The 15681-nt window shown below is 46.3% G+C and overlaps 1 protein-coding gene across 1 annotated transcript in view; it reads right to left on the reverse strand.

Annotated features, from left to right (window-relative positions):
* The window catches only part of MROH5 (maestro heat-like repeat family member 5), a 62890-nt gene that overhangs the window by 13625 nt on the left and 33584 nt on the right, over positions 1–15681 (reverse strand). The window contains exons 18-20 of the mRNA XM_012647946.1: positions 14166–14315; positions 13200–13354; positions 573–726 (exon numbers count right to left, since the gene is read on the reverse strand). Of these exons, the coding sequence (XP_012503400.1) occupies positions 573–726; positions 13200–13354; positions 14166–14315 (459 nt within the window). The remainder of the gene's footprint in view (positions 1–572; positions 727–13199; positions 13355–14165; positions 14316–15681) is intronic.

Raw genomic sequence — 15681 nt, forward strand, 5'->3', positions numbered from 1 at the left:
GGGGACTCCCGGTGGGGGGCAGCCGTGAGCTCTGGGCCTCTGCTCAGGGGACTTTTGGGGCAGGAACTCAGCCTGAAAAGTTCCAAACAGGGTTGGGGGACAGCTGCTGCCTTGCAGAGTCCAGTCAAGGGGGACAGATGTGGCTGCGTTAGGAGGTAAGCGTCCTGCTCCTGGGGGTGTGCAAGCAGGGCTGGGCCTATGGGGGAAGCTGGGGCAGGGATTCCTACAGGAGGGCGGGGCTGCAGGAGGCAGCCCTTAAGATTCCTCAAGAATCTATGACTCCAGAGCTCAGGCATGGGGGAGGGGCTTTGAGTCTCTTTTTTCCTCTCTTTGCCCCCTCTGAGGCCGGGCACACACCACAAGACTGAGCCCCTGAGGACTGACACACTGTCCTGATTCACACACAGGGTGGAGCCTTGGCCAGGAAGTGGAGGCTGGGCTGCCCCAGGGCCCTTTCCTCCTGGCTGGGGCTGGGCTGGGCTTCTGCAGCCTGCCACACAGTGGGTGCTCCAGGTGCCACCAGCATGTGACCGAGCATCGCTTGGGGTCCAGGGGTGGCAGCAGAGACTCACGGCCAGCGAGCGCAGGTAGGGCTTCTCCTTGGGGCCACTGTCGCTGGCACGGGTAGGCAGGGGCCGATTGTGCAGCCAGGTCAGCAGCTTGGCCAGCACCAGGTGGCTCACTGGCTGCTCGGTTCCCAGGGCCTTCCACAGCTGGAAGGTGTGGCTGTGGGCAGAGAGGGGCCATGAGGGCAGGGCTGCAGCTCAGGCTGGCCTGGCTCGGCCACGCCAGCAGGCCTCTGTAACCAGGGCCTGGTGCCGGGAGCAGGGAGTCCAGGGTGGAAGCCGGGCTGGGCCCTGAGCTGGACCCTGATGGGGTGGGGGCCGAGGGGCGGACAAGAGCACTGTGGGCTGGCAGGGAAGGGGCACGAGTGGTGGGGCTGGATAGGAGTGGCCTGGGGACAGTCGGCCCCTGGTCCCTGAGCATGTCTCTCATCCACAGCAGTCTCTTACTGGGTCTCCCCAGTTCCAGGGTCTCCCCTCCACCTCCTCACCCAAGCTGGAGCTGCCTAATCTGGCCCTGTGTCCCCACTGCTCGACTGCTTGTCACCTTCCATGGCTCCCAGGCACTGCAGCCAGAGCCCAAGCCATCTGCAAAGCCGTCACCTCTGACCCGGGCTCTCTGGTTTCCAGCTCTACCTGACTTTTCCCCCTCTCCTGCCTCTGCACCCCCACACCTGCAGGCTTTGTGCTTAGAGTATTCCCTATCACCTGGCTAATTCCCACTCAGCCTTTAGGGCTCACCACAAAGTCACCTCCTGGAAGCCTTCCTTGACCACTCCCTCCTAGTCCTGGGTTTGCTGGGGTCTGGGTCCTCCAGCCCAACCTGCTTCAAGTTAAGGGTCATGACAGTATGTGCACAGAGCTTGTAGTTTGTACAGTGTCCTTGTGCCCATTTTTCAGATCGGGAGACTGAGGACTAGAGAAAGGAGGCTTGCCCCGGTCAAGGCCCTGCCTTGTGACTGGAGGCCAGGCCTGTGCAGGGCTGTGGCCTTTCCACCTGGTCCACAGGAATGACCCTAGGAGACCTGAGGGAGCAGGGGGCAGCAGGGCTGCCCTGAGATGTCAGTGACCATCATGGCCGTTTTCTGCCCTAAATGGTCTTTGGGCCTAGTGCTGGGTACAAGGGGCTTGAGGGGCATGAGGGATCTTGGAGTGATGGGGCAGGGGATGGGAGGGCTCTAGTGGGGTGGCTGAATGAGCCCCCACCCCTGCTTTAAGCAGACTCAAGGTGGGCCACCTCAGGCCTGTTTGACCCTTGGCTGGGTGGGCACAACAGCGTGGGGGACTCCAGGAGATTCCAAAGTATAGTCCCCACCCCCCTGGGAAGAGTGGGTGTTTGGCATAGAAGGGCCTGGGCTCAAATCCTCACTCTGCCCTGTGCTGCTGTGTGACCTTGGGCAAGTCACTTAACCCCTCAGGACCAAGAAATAGCAAGGTAAGAAGAAGCCAGCACAGGAGACTGAGCAGGAGTGGCCGGGGAGGTAGCCGGAGAGGGAGGGGAGTGGGCTCCTGGAAGCTAGGGCATGAAAGTGAGGGTAATTGGCTGAATCAAATTCTGCTGACAGGGTCACGTTTGGTGGGGACAGAGAACTGCCCATTGGACTTAGCAATGTGAGGGTACTGGTGACCTTGACAAGAACAGCTTTATTGCAGCAGCAGTGGAGAAAGTCTCAGCCAAGTGGGCATATGTAGGAATGCGAGCCACAACTCACAACAAAAAGACAAACAACCCAATTCAAAAATGCAGAAAGGGCTTAAATAGACATTTCTCCAAAAAAGATACACGAATGGCCAAAAAGCACATGAAAAGATGCTCAACATCTTTCGTCATCAGGGAAATGCAAATCAAAACCACAATATGTCATTTCACACCTACTAGGATGGCTGCAGTCCAAAAATGAAAAATAACAAGTGTTGGTGAGGATGTGGAGAAACTGAAACCTCATACGTTGCTGGTGGGAATATAAAATGGTGCAGCTGCTATGGAAAATGGTATGGCAGTTCCTCAGAAACTAAACATAGCACTACCATATGGCCCAACAACTTCACTCCTAGGTAGACACCCAAAATAATTGAGAGAAGGGACTTTAACATACACTTGCATGCCAACGTGGACAGCAGCGTTACTCACAATGCCCAAAAGATGGAAACAACCCAAGCGTCCATCAACAGATAAATGGATAAACAAAATGCTATCTAGACATACAATGGAATATTATTCAGCCGTAAAAAGGAATGAAGTTCTGATACATGCTACAGCACGGACGAACCTTGGAAACATTATGCCAAGGGAAAGCATCCAGCCCAAAAAGACAAATATTATATAGTTCCACTTACATGAAATATCCAGACTAGGCAAATTCATAAAGACAAAAGTAAATTAGAGGTGACCAGGGGCTGTGGGGAGGGGAGCATGGGGAGTTATTGTTTAATGGTTACAGATTTTCTGCTTGGAGTGATAAAGAGTTTTAGAATTAGATAGTGGTGCTAGTTGTGCAACAATTGCAAATATAATTAATGCCACTGAATTGTACACTTAAAGGTGGTAGAAATGGCACATTTTATGTTATATATATTTTACTACAATTATAAAATTAATAATGTAATATACTAAAATCATTGAATTATATGACTTAATGGGCAAATTGTATAGTATGTGAATTGTATTTCAATAAATCTGTTAAAAAATAAAGAAATGGGAAGACTCTTGTCTTCCAGCAATGGTGCACTAACTTACTCGAATCAGCTCCTCCACGGAAAAGGCTGGAGAAAGGCCAGTGTGTGGGGAATATGACCCTGAGAGGTAGGGGACAGGAAAACTACTGACGCCTTGAGGGCATTTGACAATCCCAGAAAATTAGATCCTTTGTTTTGACAGCCTTGTGGGATGAAGGGATAGACACTGAAGCTCAGAGACTGCACAAGGTGGTTAAGCTAATAGTAGACCCTCTACCACTCCCAGGGGATGCTGAAGTGGATGTAAAGAAACCCAGGTGAATTTCAGCCGGGTTTGAATTGCCTGGGGGCATCCAGGGAATCTCAGGCATTGGATTTGGCTTAGGGTAGTCTCGGGCTGAAGTGTCCTTAGGTGGTTGGCAGAGGCAAACACAGATTCCCTGTGGAGGAAAATATTTTCATTATAGGCCTCAAATTATTCCTACTATTTCCCCTCAAACAACATGCAGTACATAGACAAACATAACCAGACACGGAAAGAAGCAAGACTCCATAGGTGACATACAGCAAGAAAAACAGACAATATATACCTGACAACAACTCAGATATTGGAATGATCAGACATGAACTATAAAACAACTATTTGACTAGGAATAAAGAAATGAAATATAAGCTTAAAAATGTCTCCAAGGAATAGGAACCTACAAATGATACAGATTAGAAAAAGAATGAAAGAAATTTTAGAAGTGAAAAATACCAAATCTGGAATTAAGAAATTCAATGAAAAAATTTAACATCATATTAGACATGGCTGAGGGATAATTAGTGAATGGGAAGATAGGTCAAGAGAAATTATCCAGAATTCAGCACCGAGGACACAAATATGGGAACGCACAAGAGAGGTAAGAAATTGTGCTGGATATCTTCTGTTTGCCCCTTCAGAGCTAGTCTCTGTCATTCCCTGTCCTGCCCCGTGCCCCAGGACCTGTACAGACTGCATCAAGAGGCTCTCTTGATCTCTGGCTTCCGGTTGATTTGGCTAATGGCAAACATTGGCAGAAGGTCAGAGGGTGGGAGTGGAGTGAAGTCAGGGTATTTATTATGTACCCCAGGCTCCCTTCCTGCTGGTGGCCAAAGGATTGCTGTGTGCATCTGTCAGGTGGCCTCTCCATAAAGACACCCCTCTCAGTGCTGGAGGGGCTCCCACCCCCTGCCCCTTCATGTCTAGAAGGTGGTAATGACTCAGCATTGTTTAATTATACTATTCCCAAGGGACTGGACCTGCCCTATCAGGCACATTAAACTTTACCCTTGGCAAGGAGTTCTTTTATTAAGCTTTTCTCACCTCAGCCAGTTTGAGTGTTGTCTTTGTTCTGATAGGACTCTGACAGTATTAATAAAACAGACAATATGGTGAGATATCTAATATGTCTAATCAGTGTCCTAGAAGGAAGGTGAGAGAGAATGCAGGAAAAGTACTATTTGGAGAGATAATGGCTGGGATTTTTCTAGAACCAGAACATTCCAGCATAGGAATTCAAGACAGGATAAAAAACAACAAAAATTATTTCCTAGACACACCACGGTGACATGTCACACAAAGAAACAAAACAAAACAATAAACAAATCTGGCAAGCAGAAAAAATTAAACAAAGAGAATACTGTAAAACCAGTCACAGAGTAAAACATCATACCTTTAAAAGAACAACAGAGTGACGGCTGACTTCCCAACGGTAGCAAAGGAAGCCGGAAGACAGTGAAATGTTATCTCGGGATGCTGAAAGAAAATAAATGCCAACCTAGGATTCTATACCCAGTGAAAATGTCTTTCATCCTGGGGGGTGAAATAAAGAAATTTTCCGACAAAAGCTGAGAGCATTTGCTAACAGCAGACCCAAACTAGAGGAAAATGGTCTCAGCTAGGAAGGTTGGGTTTTAAAAGGAATGAAGAACAAAGTAGTGAAATGTGGGCAGTTCTAAATGAATATGTACTTGTGAGATGAAAAAATATAGAATTAAAATAAACAGCAAGGGTATTAAAATTGGCAGTGTGTTAATTCAATTGAAAATTTCGAAGGTTATTTTAAAATTTTTTTTGGAAAGAGTAAAGATGATAAATTCAATCCCAAACATATTAACAATTATATTACATATAAATGGAATAAGTACTCCAATTAAAGATAAAGATTGGCAGGTTATACAAAGCTCAACTAAATATTGTTTACAAAAGATATATCTAAGACAAAAGAATGTAGAAATATCAAAAGTATGGAAAGAGGCATACCATGAAGCACTAACAAAAGAAAGGAAATAAAAAAAGAAAAAAAGAAAAAAGAAAGCAAAGGAATGATGGAGTGAGCTGCGGTATGGAAACCGGTGGTGGTAGACAACACAGCAGAATATCCTATGCAGTGTAGGATATTTGAACAGGCACATCACCGAAGAAGGTACCAAATTGCCAAAAAGAAATGAAAAGACGTTCAACTTCTTCATTATTTAATCATGAACGTGAAAATAAGTCCCACAATATGATTGATAGCACCACCAGATTGGCTAAAATGTTGATGCTAAGTGTCGGTGAAAATACGGAGCAATAGCAACTCTCAGAAAAGTACTTCTGGGAATGTGAATCAGAACAAGCTCTTCGGAAGACGTCTGCATCATATATTAATGCTGGATGTGTGCATAGCTTAATAGTCCAGACATTTCTATCCCAGGTGCACACGCCAGGGGAACTGAGTGCTTGCGTGCAGCAGGGCATGTGTATAAGCAAGTTCACAGCACCGTCACTGATCATAGTACCAAACAGGAAACAGCCCGTATGTCCACCTACAGAAAGAGAATAACTGGCACTCACAAGATGGAATACTATATAGCAACAAAGATGAATGAACTGCAACATGTTAGGATGAGTCATAAACATGCAATGTGGGAGGGAAAAGAAGCAAGACAACAGAAGGATATTGGAAGAGTGCATATTGTACAACTCTGTTTCTACTTTTAGGATACACCTCACCATTTTTGCATGAGCCTCTAAGAAAGAAAAATTGGCCAAGATGGGAGGCTAATAGGAGACCCCTACACAGAGCTGGGGTCCAAAGGGCAGCATGTACAATTTAAGGGCCATTAAAATAAACAATCAGAATTCTGCCCTGCAGAAAGAAACAGCAAGAAAACCTTCATGCTTCGATTGGCACACTGGGTGGGAGGAGGGCATCTCCCAGGAATCTGAACTGCAAACCTGTTTTGATGTTTGAATTCACACCACCCGTGTGGCCCGAAAATCTCAAGCAGAGAATTTACTTTGAAGGTGGTCTCGTGCTGACAGTGCCCCCAGATGACCATTCAGGAGCCCGTACAAATTCAGGTGTAAGCACCATCAATGTAAAATGCACTTCTATTTCATAAATGTCAAGATGTGAAAAATGTGTTTCTTAGACTTGAGGAAATAAGAAATCAATTTTGATACAATTAAAACAACTATAAACTTCTAGGTAGCTGGAGATGACGCCTGTCGCCTAGGTCTCTACCTCCCAAAATTTCCTTGAAAAACAACACAGAACAAGAAGAAGGAAAATGTAAAACTACACAAAAACTACGACCTCAGCATAAATACAGAGAAGGCCCACGCTTCAAAATTACCAGAAGCAAAAAGCGAAAGAATGCCAACGGCGGTGGCAGCGTGCGATCTCTCACACCCTGACCCCCGCCCGCTCCGCCACAAGGCCGTGCGGCAGACAAGCAGCCTGAGAGACACTGTGGCGGGGAGAGAAGAGAGAATCTAGCGACAGGGCTCAAAGTTGATCTAAATCACCTTCAGGAAGACTAAGTCCACCCTAAGTCTTAAAAACACTACAAAAAAAAAAATAATAATAAAAGGTCCAAGAAGGTCCACGTAGGTCAGAGAACCAACTAGAGAATGGACTTAAAAGCATGTCCAGTTTGAAAAGCAGTCTTCAAAGTGCACAGCTTTTGGGAGAGAAAAGGACAAAAAAGAAAGGAAAAGTATCCTTTGGAATTTGGGTGGTGAAAGGGAAAGAAGTAAGAGGGAAATATTTAGGGCCCTGCAATAGAAAAGAGAACCAAGCAATTGGAGGGCACATTTTTCCTACCGCCAAAACCAAAAGTCTATTAAATTATCTGGACTTTGATATATTGACAGAAGAGGGTGCCATTGAACTTGAAATCCTATAAAATGCTCCAAGAGCACAAATACGAACGGAACAAAATTAACATATCCATGGAGTTATTGCAAAAAATCAGAAAACAAAACCCAACACACACAAAGCGAGGAAACTCCCCCTGAAAAACAATTATGATGCAGGAAAAACTCTAAGACAACATTTATTCCAAATGCAGCTAAATATACTCAAATAGGCATTTAAAGATACGAAAAACCACCCCGAATTATAAATTAAAAAAAGGATAAAAAACTCCAATAAGAACCGAAAAGACAGTTGATTGAATTCAGGAAAGAAATGGGAGAGCTGAAAAAATTGTCTTAGAAATGAGGAAAAATTACAAGGTGTTCAAGAAAGATAAGACTCAAGTGAAAATTTAATAAGAGGCATTTAGGAAATGAAGAAAAACAACTAAGAGAATGAATGTGAATTTAGGAAACTAGTAAAAAGACACCAGGCATGGTGGCTCAGGCCTGTAATCTCAGAACTTTGGGAGGCTGAGGTAGGAGGAGCACTTTGAGGTCAGGAGTTCAAGACCAGCCTGGGTAACATAATGAGACCCTGTCTCTCTATAAAAAATAATGCAAATGAGCTGGCTATGGTGCGCACCTGTACTCCCAGCTACTCAGGAGGCTGAGGCAGGAGGATCGCTCGAGCTCAGGAGTTCGAGGCTGCAGCGACCTATGATAGTGCCACTGCATTCCAGCCTGGGCAACAGAGTAAGACTCTATCTCTAAAAAATTGAAAGAAGTAAAAAGTGTCAGAGAGTAGTGGAACGGAAGATAGGCAAGGAAGGAAGAGTATTTGTATTATTAGAGTCCCTGAGGAAGAAAAACATCAATGGAACAGAATTAATATTTAAAACTATAAACAAGAAAACTTTTCTGAATTAATAACAACAAAAAGACCTAAATCTGTATAACCAAAGGATGTATCAGACACCTGGGAAAATTAACTCAGAATCATTAACTCTGAGATATTTTCTAGTAAAATGATTAGATTTTAAAAATGAAGAAAAAATCTTCAAGGTCTTTAGGCAAAAAAAAAAAAAAAAAAAAAATCAAGTAACTTACAAAGGGAATACAATTATTGTCATTAGACTTTTAAAAAACAATGCAAGGCAACAATGGAACAGTATTTAAAAAATACTTAATAAAAGAAAGTGTGAAGCAAGGATTTTATATCCAGCCAAGCTGTCCTTCAAATAAATAACTCACAACATGAAAGAACTTAAGGAATTCTGAGTCTATTGGAGGATGAGCTCCTTCAGACTAAGAGATGACTAGAAAACCTCAGCACAGGGACTGATGGTGAGTGTGTGTGTACACACACTAAAAACAAATGTGGAGATGGGAGTGGAACATTAGAGTGCAAATATTATATGTTTTCAGAATGTACAAATGCACAACCGAAAAATGGGAGGAAAAAGGAGGCAGAGGAAAATAATCTCGCTGACTGTTATATAGGAAATGGAGAGTTTCCATTTCCTCCATTACCAATGGGAGTTAAAGGGTATCAAATAAAAATGGATAAACCAGATATTAAAAGGTTAAGTAATAAATTAGAGGACTAAGGGCATTAAAATAGTTTAGGAGCACAAAGGTAACACCTAGAACAAAAACACAACTCTTCCTAAGTTAAAACAAAATTGAAGTTAAAGACCAAATAATACATATCTTGTAGAAAAAGAAGCATAGCAAATATAACAAAATATACATAATTACAAAATGTTATGACAGACTAAACGTAGCAACCATATCAATAAATATCAATGGGCTTAACTCACCTATTAGAAAAAAAAGATTTTCAATTTGGCACAAATCAAGACAAACTAAATGCTGTATATAAGAGGCACACCTAAAACAAAGGGATTCCAAAAGGTTAAAACAAAGAGATGGACACATGCTTACTAGACAAATGGAAAAATTAAAAAGCAGGGGGTAGTGGTCCAGATAACAAAGTAGAATCCAAGTCCTCAAAACATTAAGTATGTCAGAGCAGGGTACCTTTTAATGCTATAAGTCACAATTCATAGAGAAGGTAGAATACTTTTTCTACATACCAAACAACAGGGCAACTATCTTTATGAAATAAAACTGCAAGAGTTGGAAGGATACATGGATAGAAACACAGTAATGTTTCTTTAGTGAGACTTTAACGAACGCTCCGTACAAGACAGATCAAGAGGACAGAAAAATTAATTAAGGATGTAGAAAACTCAAACAACACTATAAGGAAACCTATGGATACACAGGCACACCTCGTTTTATCGTGCTTGACTTTATTGTCTTTTGCAGATGTGATTCTTTACAAATTGAAGGTTTGTGGCAACCCTGTGTTGAGCAAGTCTATTGGCACCATTTTTCCAACAGCGTGTGCTCACTTTGTGTCTCTCTGTCACATTTTGGCAATGTTTACAATATTTCAAACTTTTTCAAGATTATTATATCTGGTATGGCGGACTGTGATCAGTGACCTTTGATGTTACTACTGTAATTGTTTTGGGGCACCATGAACCGCACCCACATAAGATGCCAAAGTTGACCAATAAATGTGTGTGTTCTGACTGCTCCACACGCTGGCCATTCCTGTCTCTGTCTCTCTCCCTGTCCTCCCGTCTCCCTATTCCCTGAGGCACAACAATATGGAAATTAGGCCAGTTAATAACCCTACAATGGCCTCTGAGTGTTCAAGTGAAAGGAAGAGTCATATATCTCTCACTTTAAATAAAAAACTAGAAATAATTAAGCTCGGCGAAGAAGGCATGTCGAAAGGTGAGACAGGCCAAAGCGAGGCCTCTTGGGCCAAACAGCCAAGTGTGAATGCAAAGAGAAAGTTCTTGAAGGAAATGAAAAGTGCTACACATGAACAATAAGAAAGTGAAAACAGCCTTATGCTGACATGGAGAAAATTTCAGTGATCTGGGTAGAAGACAAAACCAGCCACAACATTCTCTTAAGCCAAAAATTAATCCAGAGAAAAGCCCTAACTCTTTTCAATTCTATGAAGGCTGAGAGTGGTGAGGAAGCTACAGAAGCTAGAAGCTAGCAGAGGTCGATGCATAAAATTTAAGGAAAGAAGCCGTCTCCGGGACACACAGGTGCAAAATGAAGCAGCAAGTGCTGATGTAGAAGCTGCCGCAAGTTATCTAGAAGACGTAGCTAAGATCATTGATGAAGGTGGCTGCATTAAAAAACAGATATTCAATGTTCTTCCTTCTACTGGAAGAAAATGCCATCTAGACTTTCATAGCTGGAGAGGAGAAATCAGTGCCTGGCTTCAAAGCTTCCAAGGACAGACTCTGTTATCAGGAGCTAATGCAGCTGGTGACTTTAAGTTGAAGCCAATGCTCATCTACCATTCCAAAAGTCCTAGCGCCCTTAGGAATGATGCTAAATCTACTCTGCCTGTGCCCTAGAAATGGAACAACAAAGCCTGGATGATAGCACCTCTGTTTACAGCATGGTTTCCTAAGTATTTTAAGCCCACTGATGAGACCCACTACTGAGAAATGAAGATTCCTTTCAAATATTACTGCTCATTGACAGTGTATCTGCTCACCCCAGAGCTCTGATGGAGATGTACAAGGAGATTATATTGTTTTCATGCCCATTAACACAACATCCATTCTGCAGCCCATGGATCAAGAAGTCATTTCATAAGGCTACAGCTGCCGTAGATGGTGATTCGTCTAATGGACCTGTGCAAATTATATTGAAAACCTTCTGGAAAGGATTCACCATTCTACATGCCATTAACAACACTCACGATTCATGAGAGGGGGTCAACATATCAACTTTAACAGGAATTTGGAAGAAGTGGATTCCAACCCTCATGGATGACTTTGACTTCAGTGGAGGAAGTCGCTGCAGATGTGGTAGAAATTGCAAGAGAACTGGAAGTAGAAATGCAGCCTGAAGATGTTCCTGAGTTGCTGCAACCTCATGATCAAACTTGAGTGGATGAGGAGTTGCTTCTTACGGATGAGCAAAGAAAGTGGTTTCTTGAGATGGAATCTACTCCTGGCGCAGATGCGGTGAACACAGTTGAAATGACATTTAGGATATTCCATAAACTTAATTGATAAAGCAGTGGCAGAGTTTGAGAGGATTGACTCCTATTTTGAAACAAGTTCCACTACGGGTAAAATGCTATTAAACATTGTCGAATGCTACAGAGAAATCTTCAGTGAAATGAAGAGTCGATGGATGTGGCAAACTTCATTGTTGCCCTATTTTAAGAAATTGCCACAGCCACCCCAACCTTTAGCAACAAGCACCCTGATCAGTCAGCAGCCATCAAAATCTAGGTAAGAACCCTCACCAGCAAAAAGATTATGACTTGCTAAAGATGATCAGTAGCGTTTTTTAGTAAGAAAATATTTTTAAAATTAAGGTATGTACATTGTTTTTTAAGATATGATGCTATTGTGTACTGAATAGACTACAGTATAGTGTAAACATAACTTTTATGTGCACTGGGAAACCAACGCCTTTGTGTGACTTGCTGTATTGTGGTGGTCTGGAACCAAACCTGCGATATCTCCGGGGTACGCCTGGATACCAAACTCTACACCTGGTAATAGAAAACACATCTTCTTCTCAAGTGCCCGTGGGACAGTCACAAAAAGTGTTTAGAAGATCAGTAAATGCCATAAAGTAGAAGTATTACAGATGACACTCGCTGATCACAGTGCAACAATGCTAGAAATTACTAACAGAAACAAAAGGGCTCCTCCACATGGAAACTGGAAATCTTCCTGGAAACAACGATTGGGCGCCAGGAGCTTGTGCGAGCCCTTTTCCTGTGGCTCCCGCGTTTTAGTGAAATAGGAGGCAAGTGTGGCAGCTGGGGGCCAGGGACCTGCGGTGTGCACAGGGTGGACCTGTGCTGGAGGAGGGAGGTGGGTGAGGACAGGTGGGGGAGGTGAGAAGTGGGCAGGCCAGTGGGCTGCAGGACCGTGGGGCCGGGAGTGAGCTGGGAGCTGGGAGGTGGCTGGAGGTGGCATGGAGATGCTGGATGCTGGAAGCTGGTGATGACCACGCGGAGGGCATGGCTGAGGGAGTGGCAGCTGGGGAGGAGGAAAAGGTGGCTGGGAGAGAGGAGACCCGGGCTCAGAGAAGTCGGGAGGAAAGGATGGCAAGATCCCCAAGAGTCCAGACAGTGGACTGAGTGAGAGGGTGTCCCTGACCAAGAGCTACCTCTTTAAGGAATGAGGGGTGACCCAGGGCGGGTGTGTGGTGGATGGGTGGCAGGTGGCATAGACCGAGGACCTAGGATTCAGAGCTGGGATTTTAGGGAGGCAGGGCCGTGAGCAGCGCTGAGGATCCTAGCCCGCTTCTTGCCCCAGGGTTCCCAGGGCTGTGGAAGAGAAGCCAGTCCTGCCTGAGAGGACGGTGGTGGCCTGTGGGGGTTGTGGGGGTCCTTGGAGGAGCAGGAAGAAGAGAATGCTGGAGGATAAGGATGAGATAGAGGGGCCTTTGCTGATGGGTGGGAGGCTCTGGTGTTGGCTGGGGTCTTGTGGGAGCATACTGGGTCCTGGGCCTCTCCTCTATCAGGTGACGGGGCGGTCGAGGCTGGGGCAGGGTGATTCATGGGGAGCACGGATAGGACAAGGGTGAGCAGTGCCTCCCCAGTGCCTGCCCCAGGAGGCGCGAGATACACGAGCAGGTGTGGGCTCCCTCCCTGCACCCAGCCTTAGGCAGCCGGGAGGGCAGAGGTCCCGAACCCTGCTTGGCAGAGAATGGAGGGGGCAGTGGGGCAAGGTGGGGCTGGGTACCTGTCCAGGGGGATGGAGAAGTCCAAGAAGGTCGCCACCAGCTCAGATGTGTGGCTCCGGGCCAGCAGGGTGATGGCGCGCAGGGTGTTTTCCTTGGCCTGGGGGATGCGCATAGAGCAAAGGCGGAGGTGGAGGGCCCGGCCCATGTTGGCCACCTGTGTGGGGAGGGGCCGGTCTGAGGGAAGGCCTGGCCTGCCCTGGGAGCCCTAATGGCGGTGGGGGTCTTTCTTGCCCTGATGAGCATGAAGCCCCTTGAGTTATGGTCCTGTCCCAAGCAGTCTGATGAGGGAGGCACTGACTGCCCTGGATGCCCAGTCTAAAGGGTGTCCCGGTCTGAGGGAGGCAGGTCCTTACAACTGTATGGCATTCGAGGTCCTCATACTCTATCTAACTGCCCAGTCACTGGAAGGTTCAGACATGGTCCCCCTGAATGTCATTCCTTTGTACCTGCTACTCCCGTGTCCAGACAGCCCCCTGCCTTCTGTGCGCCTGTCTGGCTTATCTAGACCTGGGCGCAGTATCTCTGCAGAGTCTGCCTGTTCACAGACTGGCATCAGGCAGCCTCGTGCTGGGGCACACCCTACGCAACCCCGAGTCCCCTCTTGGCCTTTGCATCTGCCATGCTGTCCTGCCAACGCCTGCTCGCGTGTCTGCCACCCCCATCAGATTGCACCTCCATGAGAGTCTGGTCTGTGTCCTCCCTTCCTCCCCACCCCGCCCCCACATCAGGGCCTGCAGCAGCTGCTGGATTGAGATGTGTGTGCCCCATGATGCTGCAGTCACCACCCAGGACCTGGGGGACTTGTGTGGGCCCTCCCTCATTCACTGATTCAAACCCCTCAGAATGGTTGCTGCCTAGGTGGGACCTGTGTCCCCTACATCATGCCCAAAGCTCTAAGCCCCCAGAGGCTGACTGCTGGGCCCACCCTCTGCCCCGGCCCTTTGCGGGTACCCCAGCGCCCTCACGGTCTGCAGCTTGGCCCCATGCTCTTGGACCACAGCAAGTAGCATCTCAGCAGCAGCCTGCACGCGGAAGGGGCTGCTGGAGCCCAGGTTCTTGATGGCTGTGCAGAGGAGGTCCTTCAGCTCCGTCATCGTGAGATGCTGTGTGATCTCCTGCAGCAGTGGGGGTGGGCAGAGCCCGTCACTCTGGGCCCCTGTGCCGGCTCCTACCTCCCCCACTTCTGTGTCACCCCTTCTCCTCTGCTGCAGCTCCCACGTCTCTGGGCACATCCAGCCCTGCGAGCACTCTCCGGGTCCCCAAGCACGTGTCCAGTGATTTTCAGCCTACCATTTCCATGTATCTCGGAGCCAACCACGGCCCAGGGCTTTTTTCCTCACTCAGACCTGCTTGTCCCGGGACCCAGGTGGCCCGGCCAGCCTCCTCCCTTCCCCTCATAGGGCTTCCTCATCTGCCAGCCTCAACCAGTGGGTGCTCCCCCGCTGCCAGCCCCTGTCCTCCTTATGAGCATTTTAACCAAAGAGAAAGTGAACTTCCTAGCTGTGAAGGATCTTCAAGGTCACCTGTACCAACCCCAGTCCCAGAAAGTGCACGAGCTGCCTTTGGCCATGGAGCAGTGTGGAGGTGGCGGGCGAGGCTGGGTCTGGGACCCAGGGCGCCTATACCTGCAGCAGCGCCACTCCAGGATGCTGAATCTGCTCTGTGCCCCAGGAGCAGCTCTCGAGGTCCAGAGAGGCGGGGTCTCACCTCCATGAGCAGACCATGAGCTGCTCAGGGGTAGTGAAGGGGCTCTCAGGGAAATGCAAAGTGGTGGTTCTGATCCCTGCCTCACAGCCTTAGACTGCAGCCTCCTGGAGGGAGGTCCTGGGCCAGGTCACTGTTGCACAGGCAGGAACCTTCTGGAAAGATTGCGAGCATTGCTGCCACCAGCCACATGTAGCTATTTAAATTTATATTTAATTAAATAACATTAAAAACTCAGTTCCTCAGTGGTACTAGCCATATTTCAAGTGCTCAGAGCTCCACGTGGGCAGTGGCTACCTTGGATAGCATAGAGGCAGAACACATCCACCCTCCCGGAAAGTCCTATTGGACAGTGCGGATTCAGCAGCTTCCAGTCAGGAGAAGTTAGGATGCTGATGCCGAGAGATAAGAGGGAAGCCTGATAGAAAACTATGCCTTTGCAAGGATGTTAGATGGTAAAATGCTCTTTGCATGTTAGGTTATTTGTTGCAATGTTTGAAAGTCTGTTACAATGTTTCTATGTATGTTACAATATAAAAATAAGTGTTAAAATGGATATATGAATATTTACTTGAATCTTACAATTCAAAAATTTGGTACAATGTGACAATGTTAGGTTATTCGTATGTTGGTTAGAATGTTAAGGTAATTTTAATGGAATCTTTGTAGTTTGTAACAACTTTGTTTTTGGAATATTAGGCTATTATAAATCTGGTTAGAACATCTGTTATAAGATTAAATTTAAAATTGTTTGTTAGAATGTTAAACTTCTGGTTA

The sequence above is a fragment of the Propithecus coquereli genome, unplaced genomic scaffold, assembly GCF_000956105.1.
Source record: "Propithecus coquereli isolate 6110/MARCELLA unplaced genomic scaffold, Pcoq_1.0 Scaffold28, whole genome shotgun sequence".
NCBI lineage: Eukaryota > Metazoa > Chordata > Mammalia > Primates > Indriidae > Propithecus > Propithecus coquereli.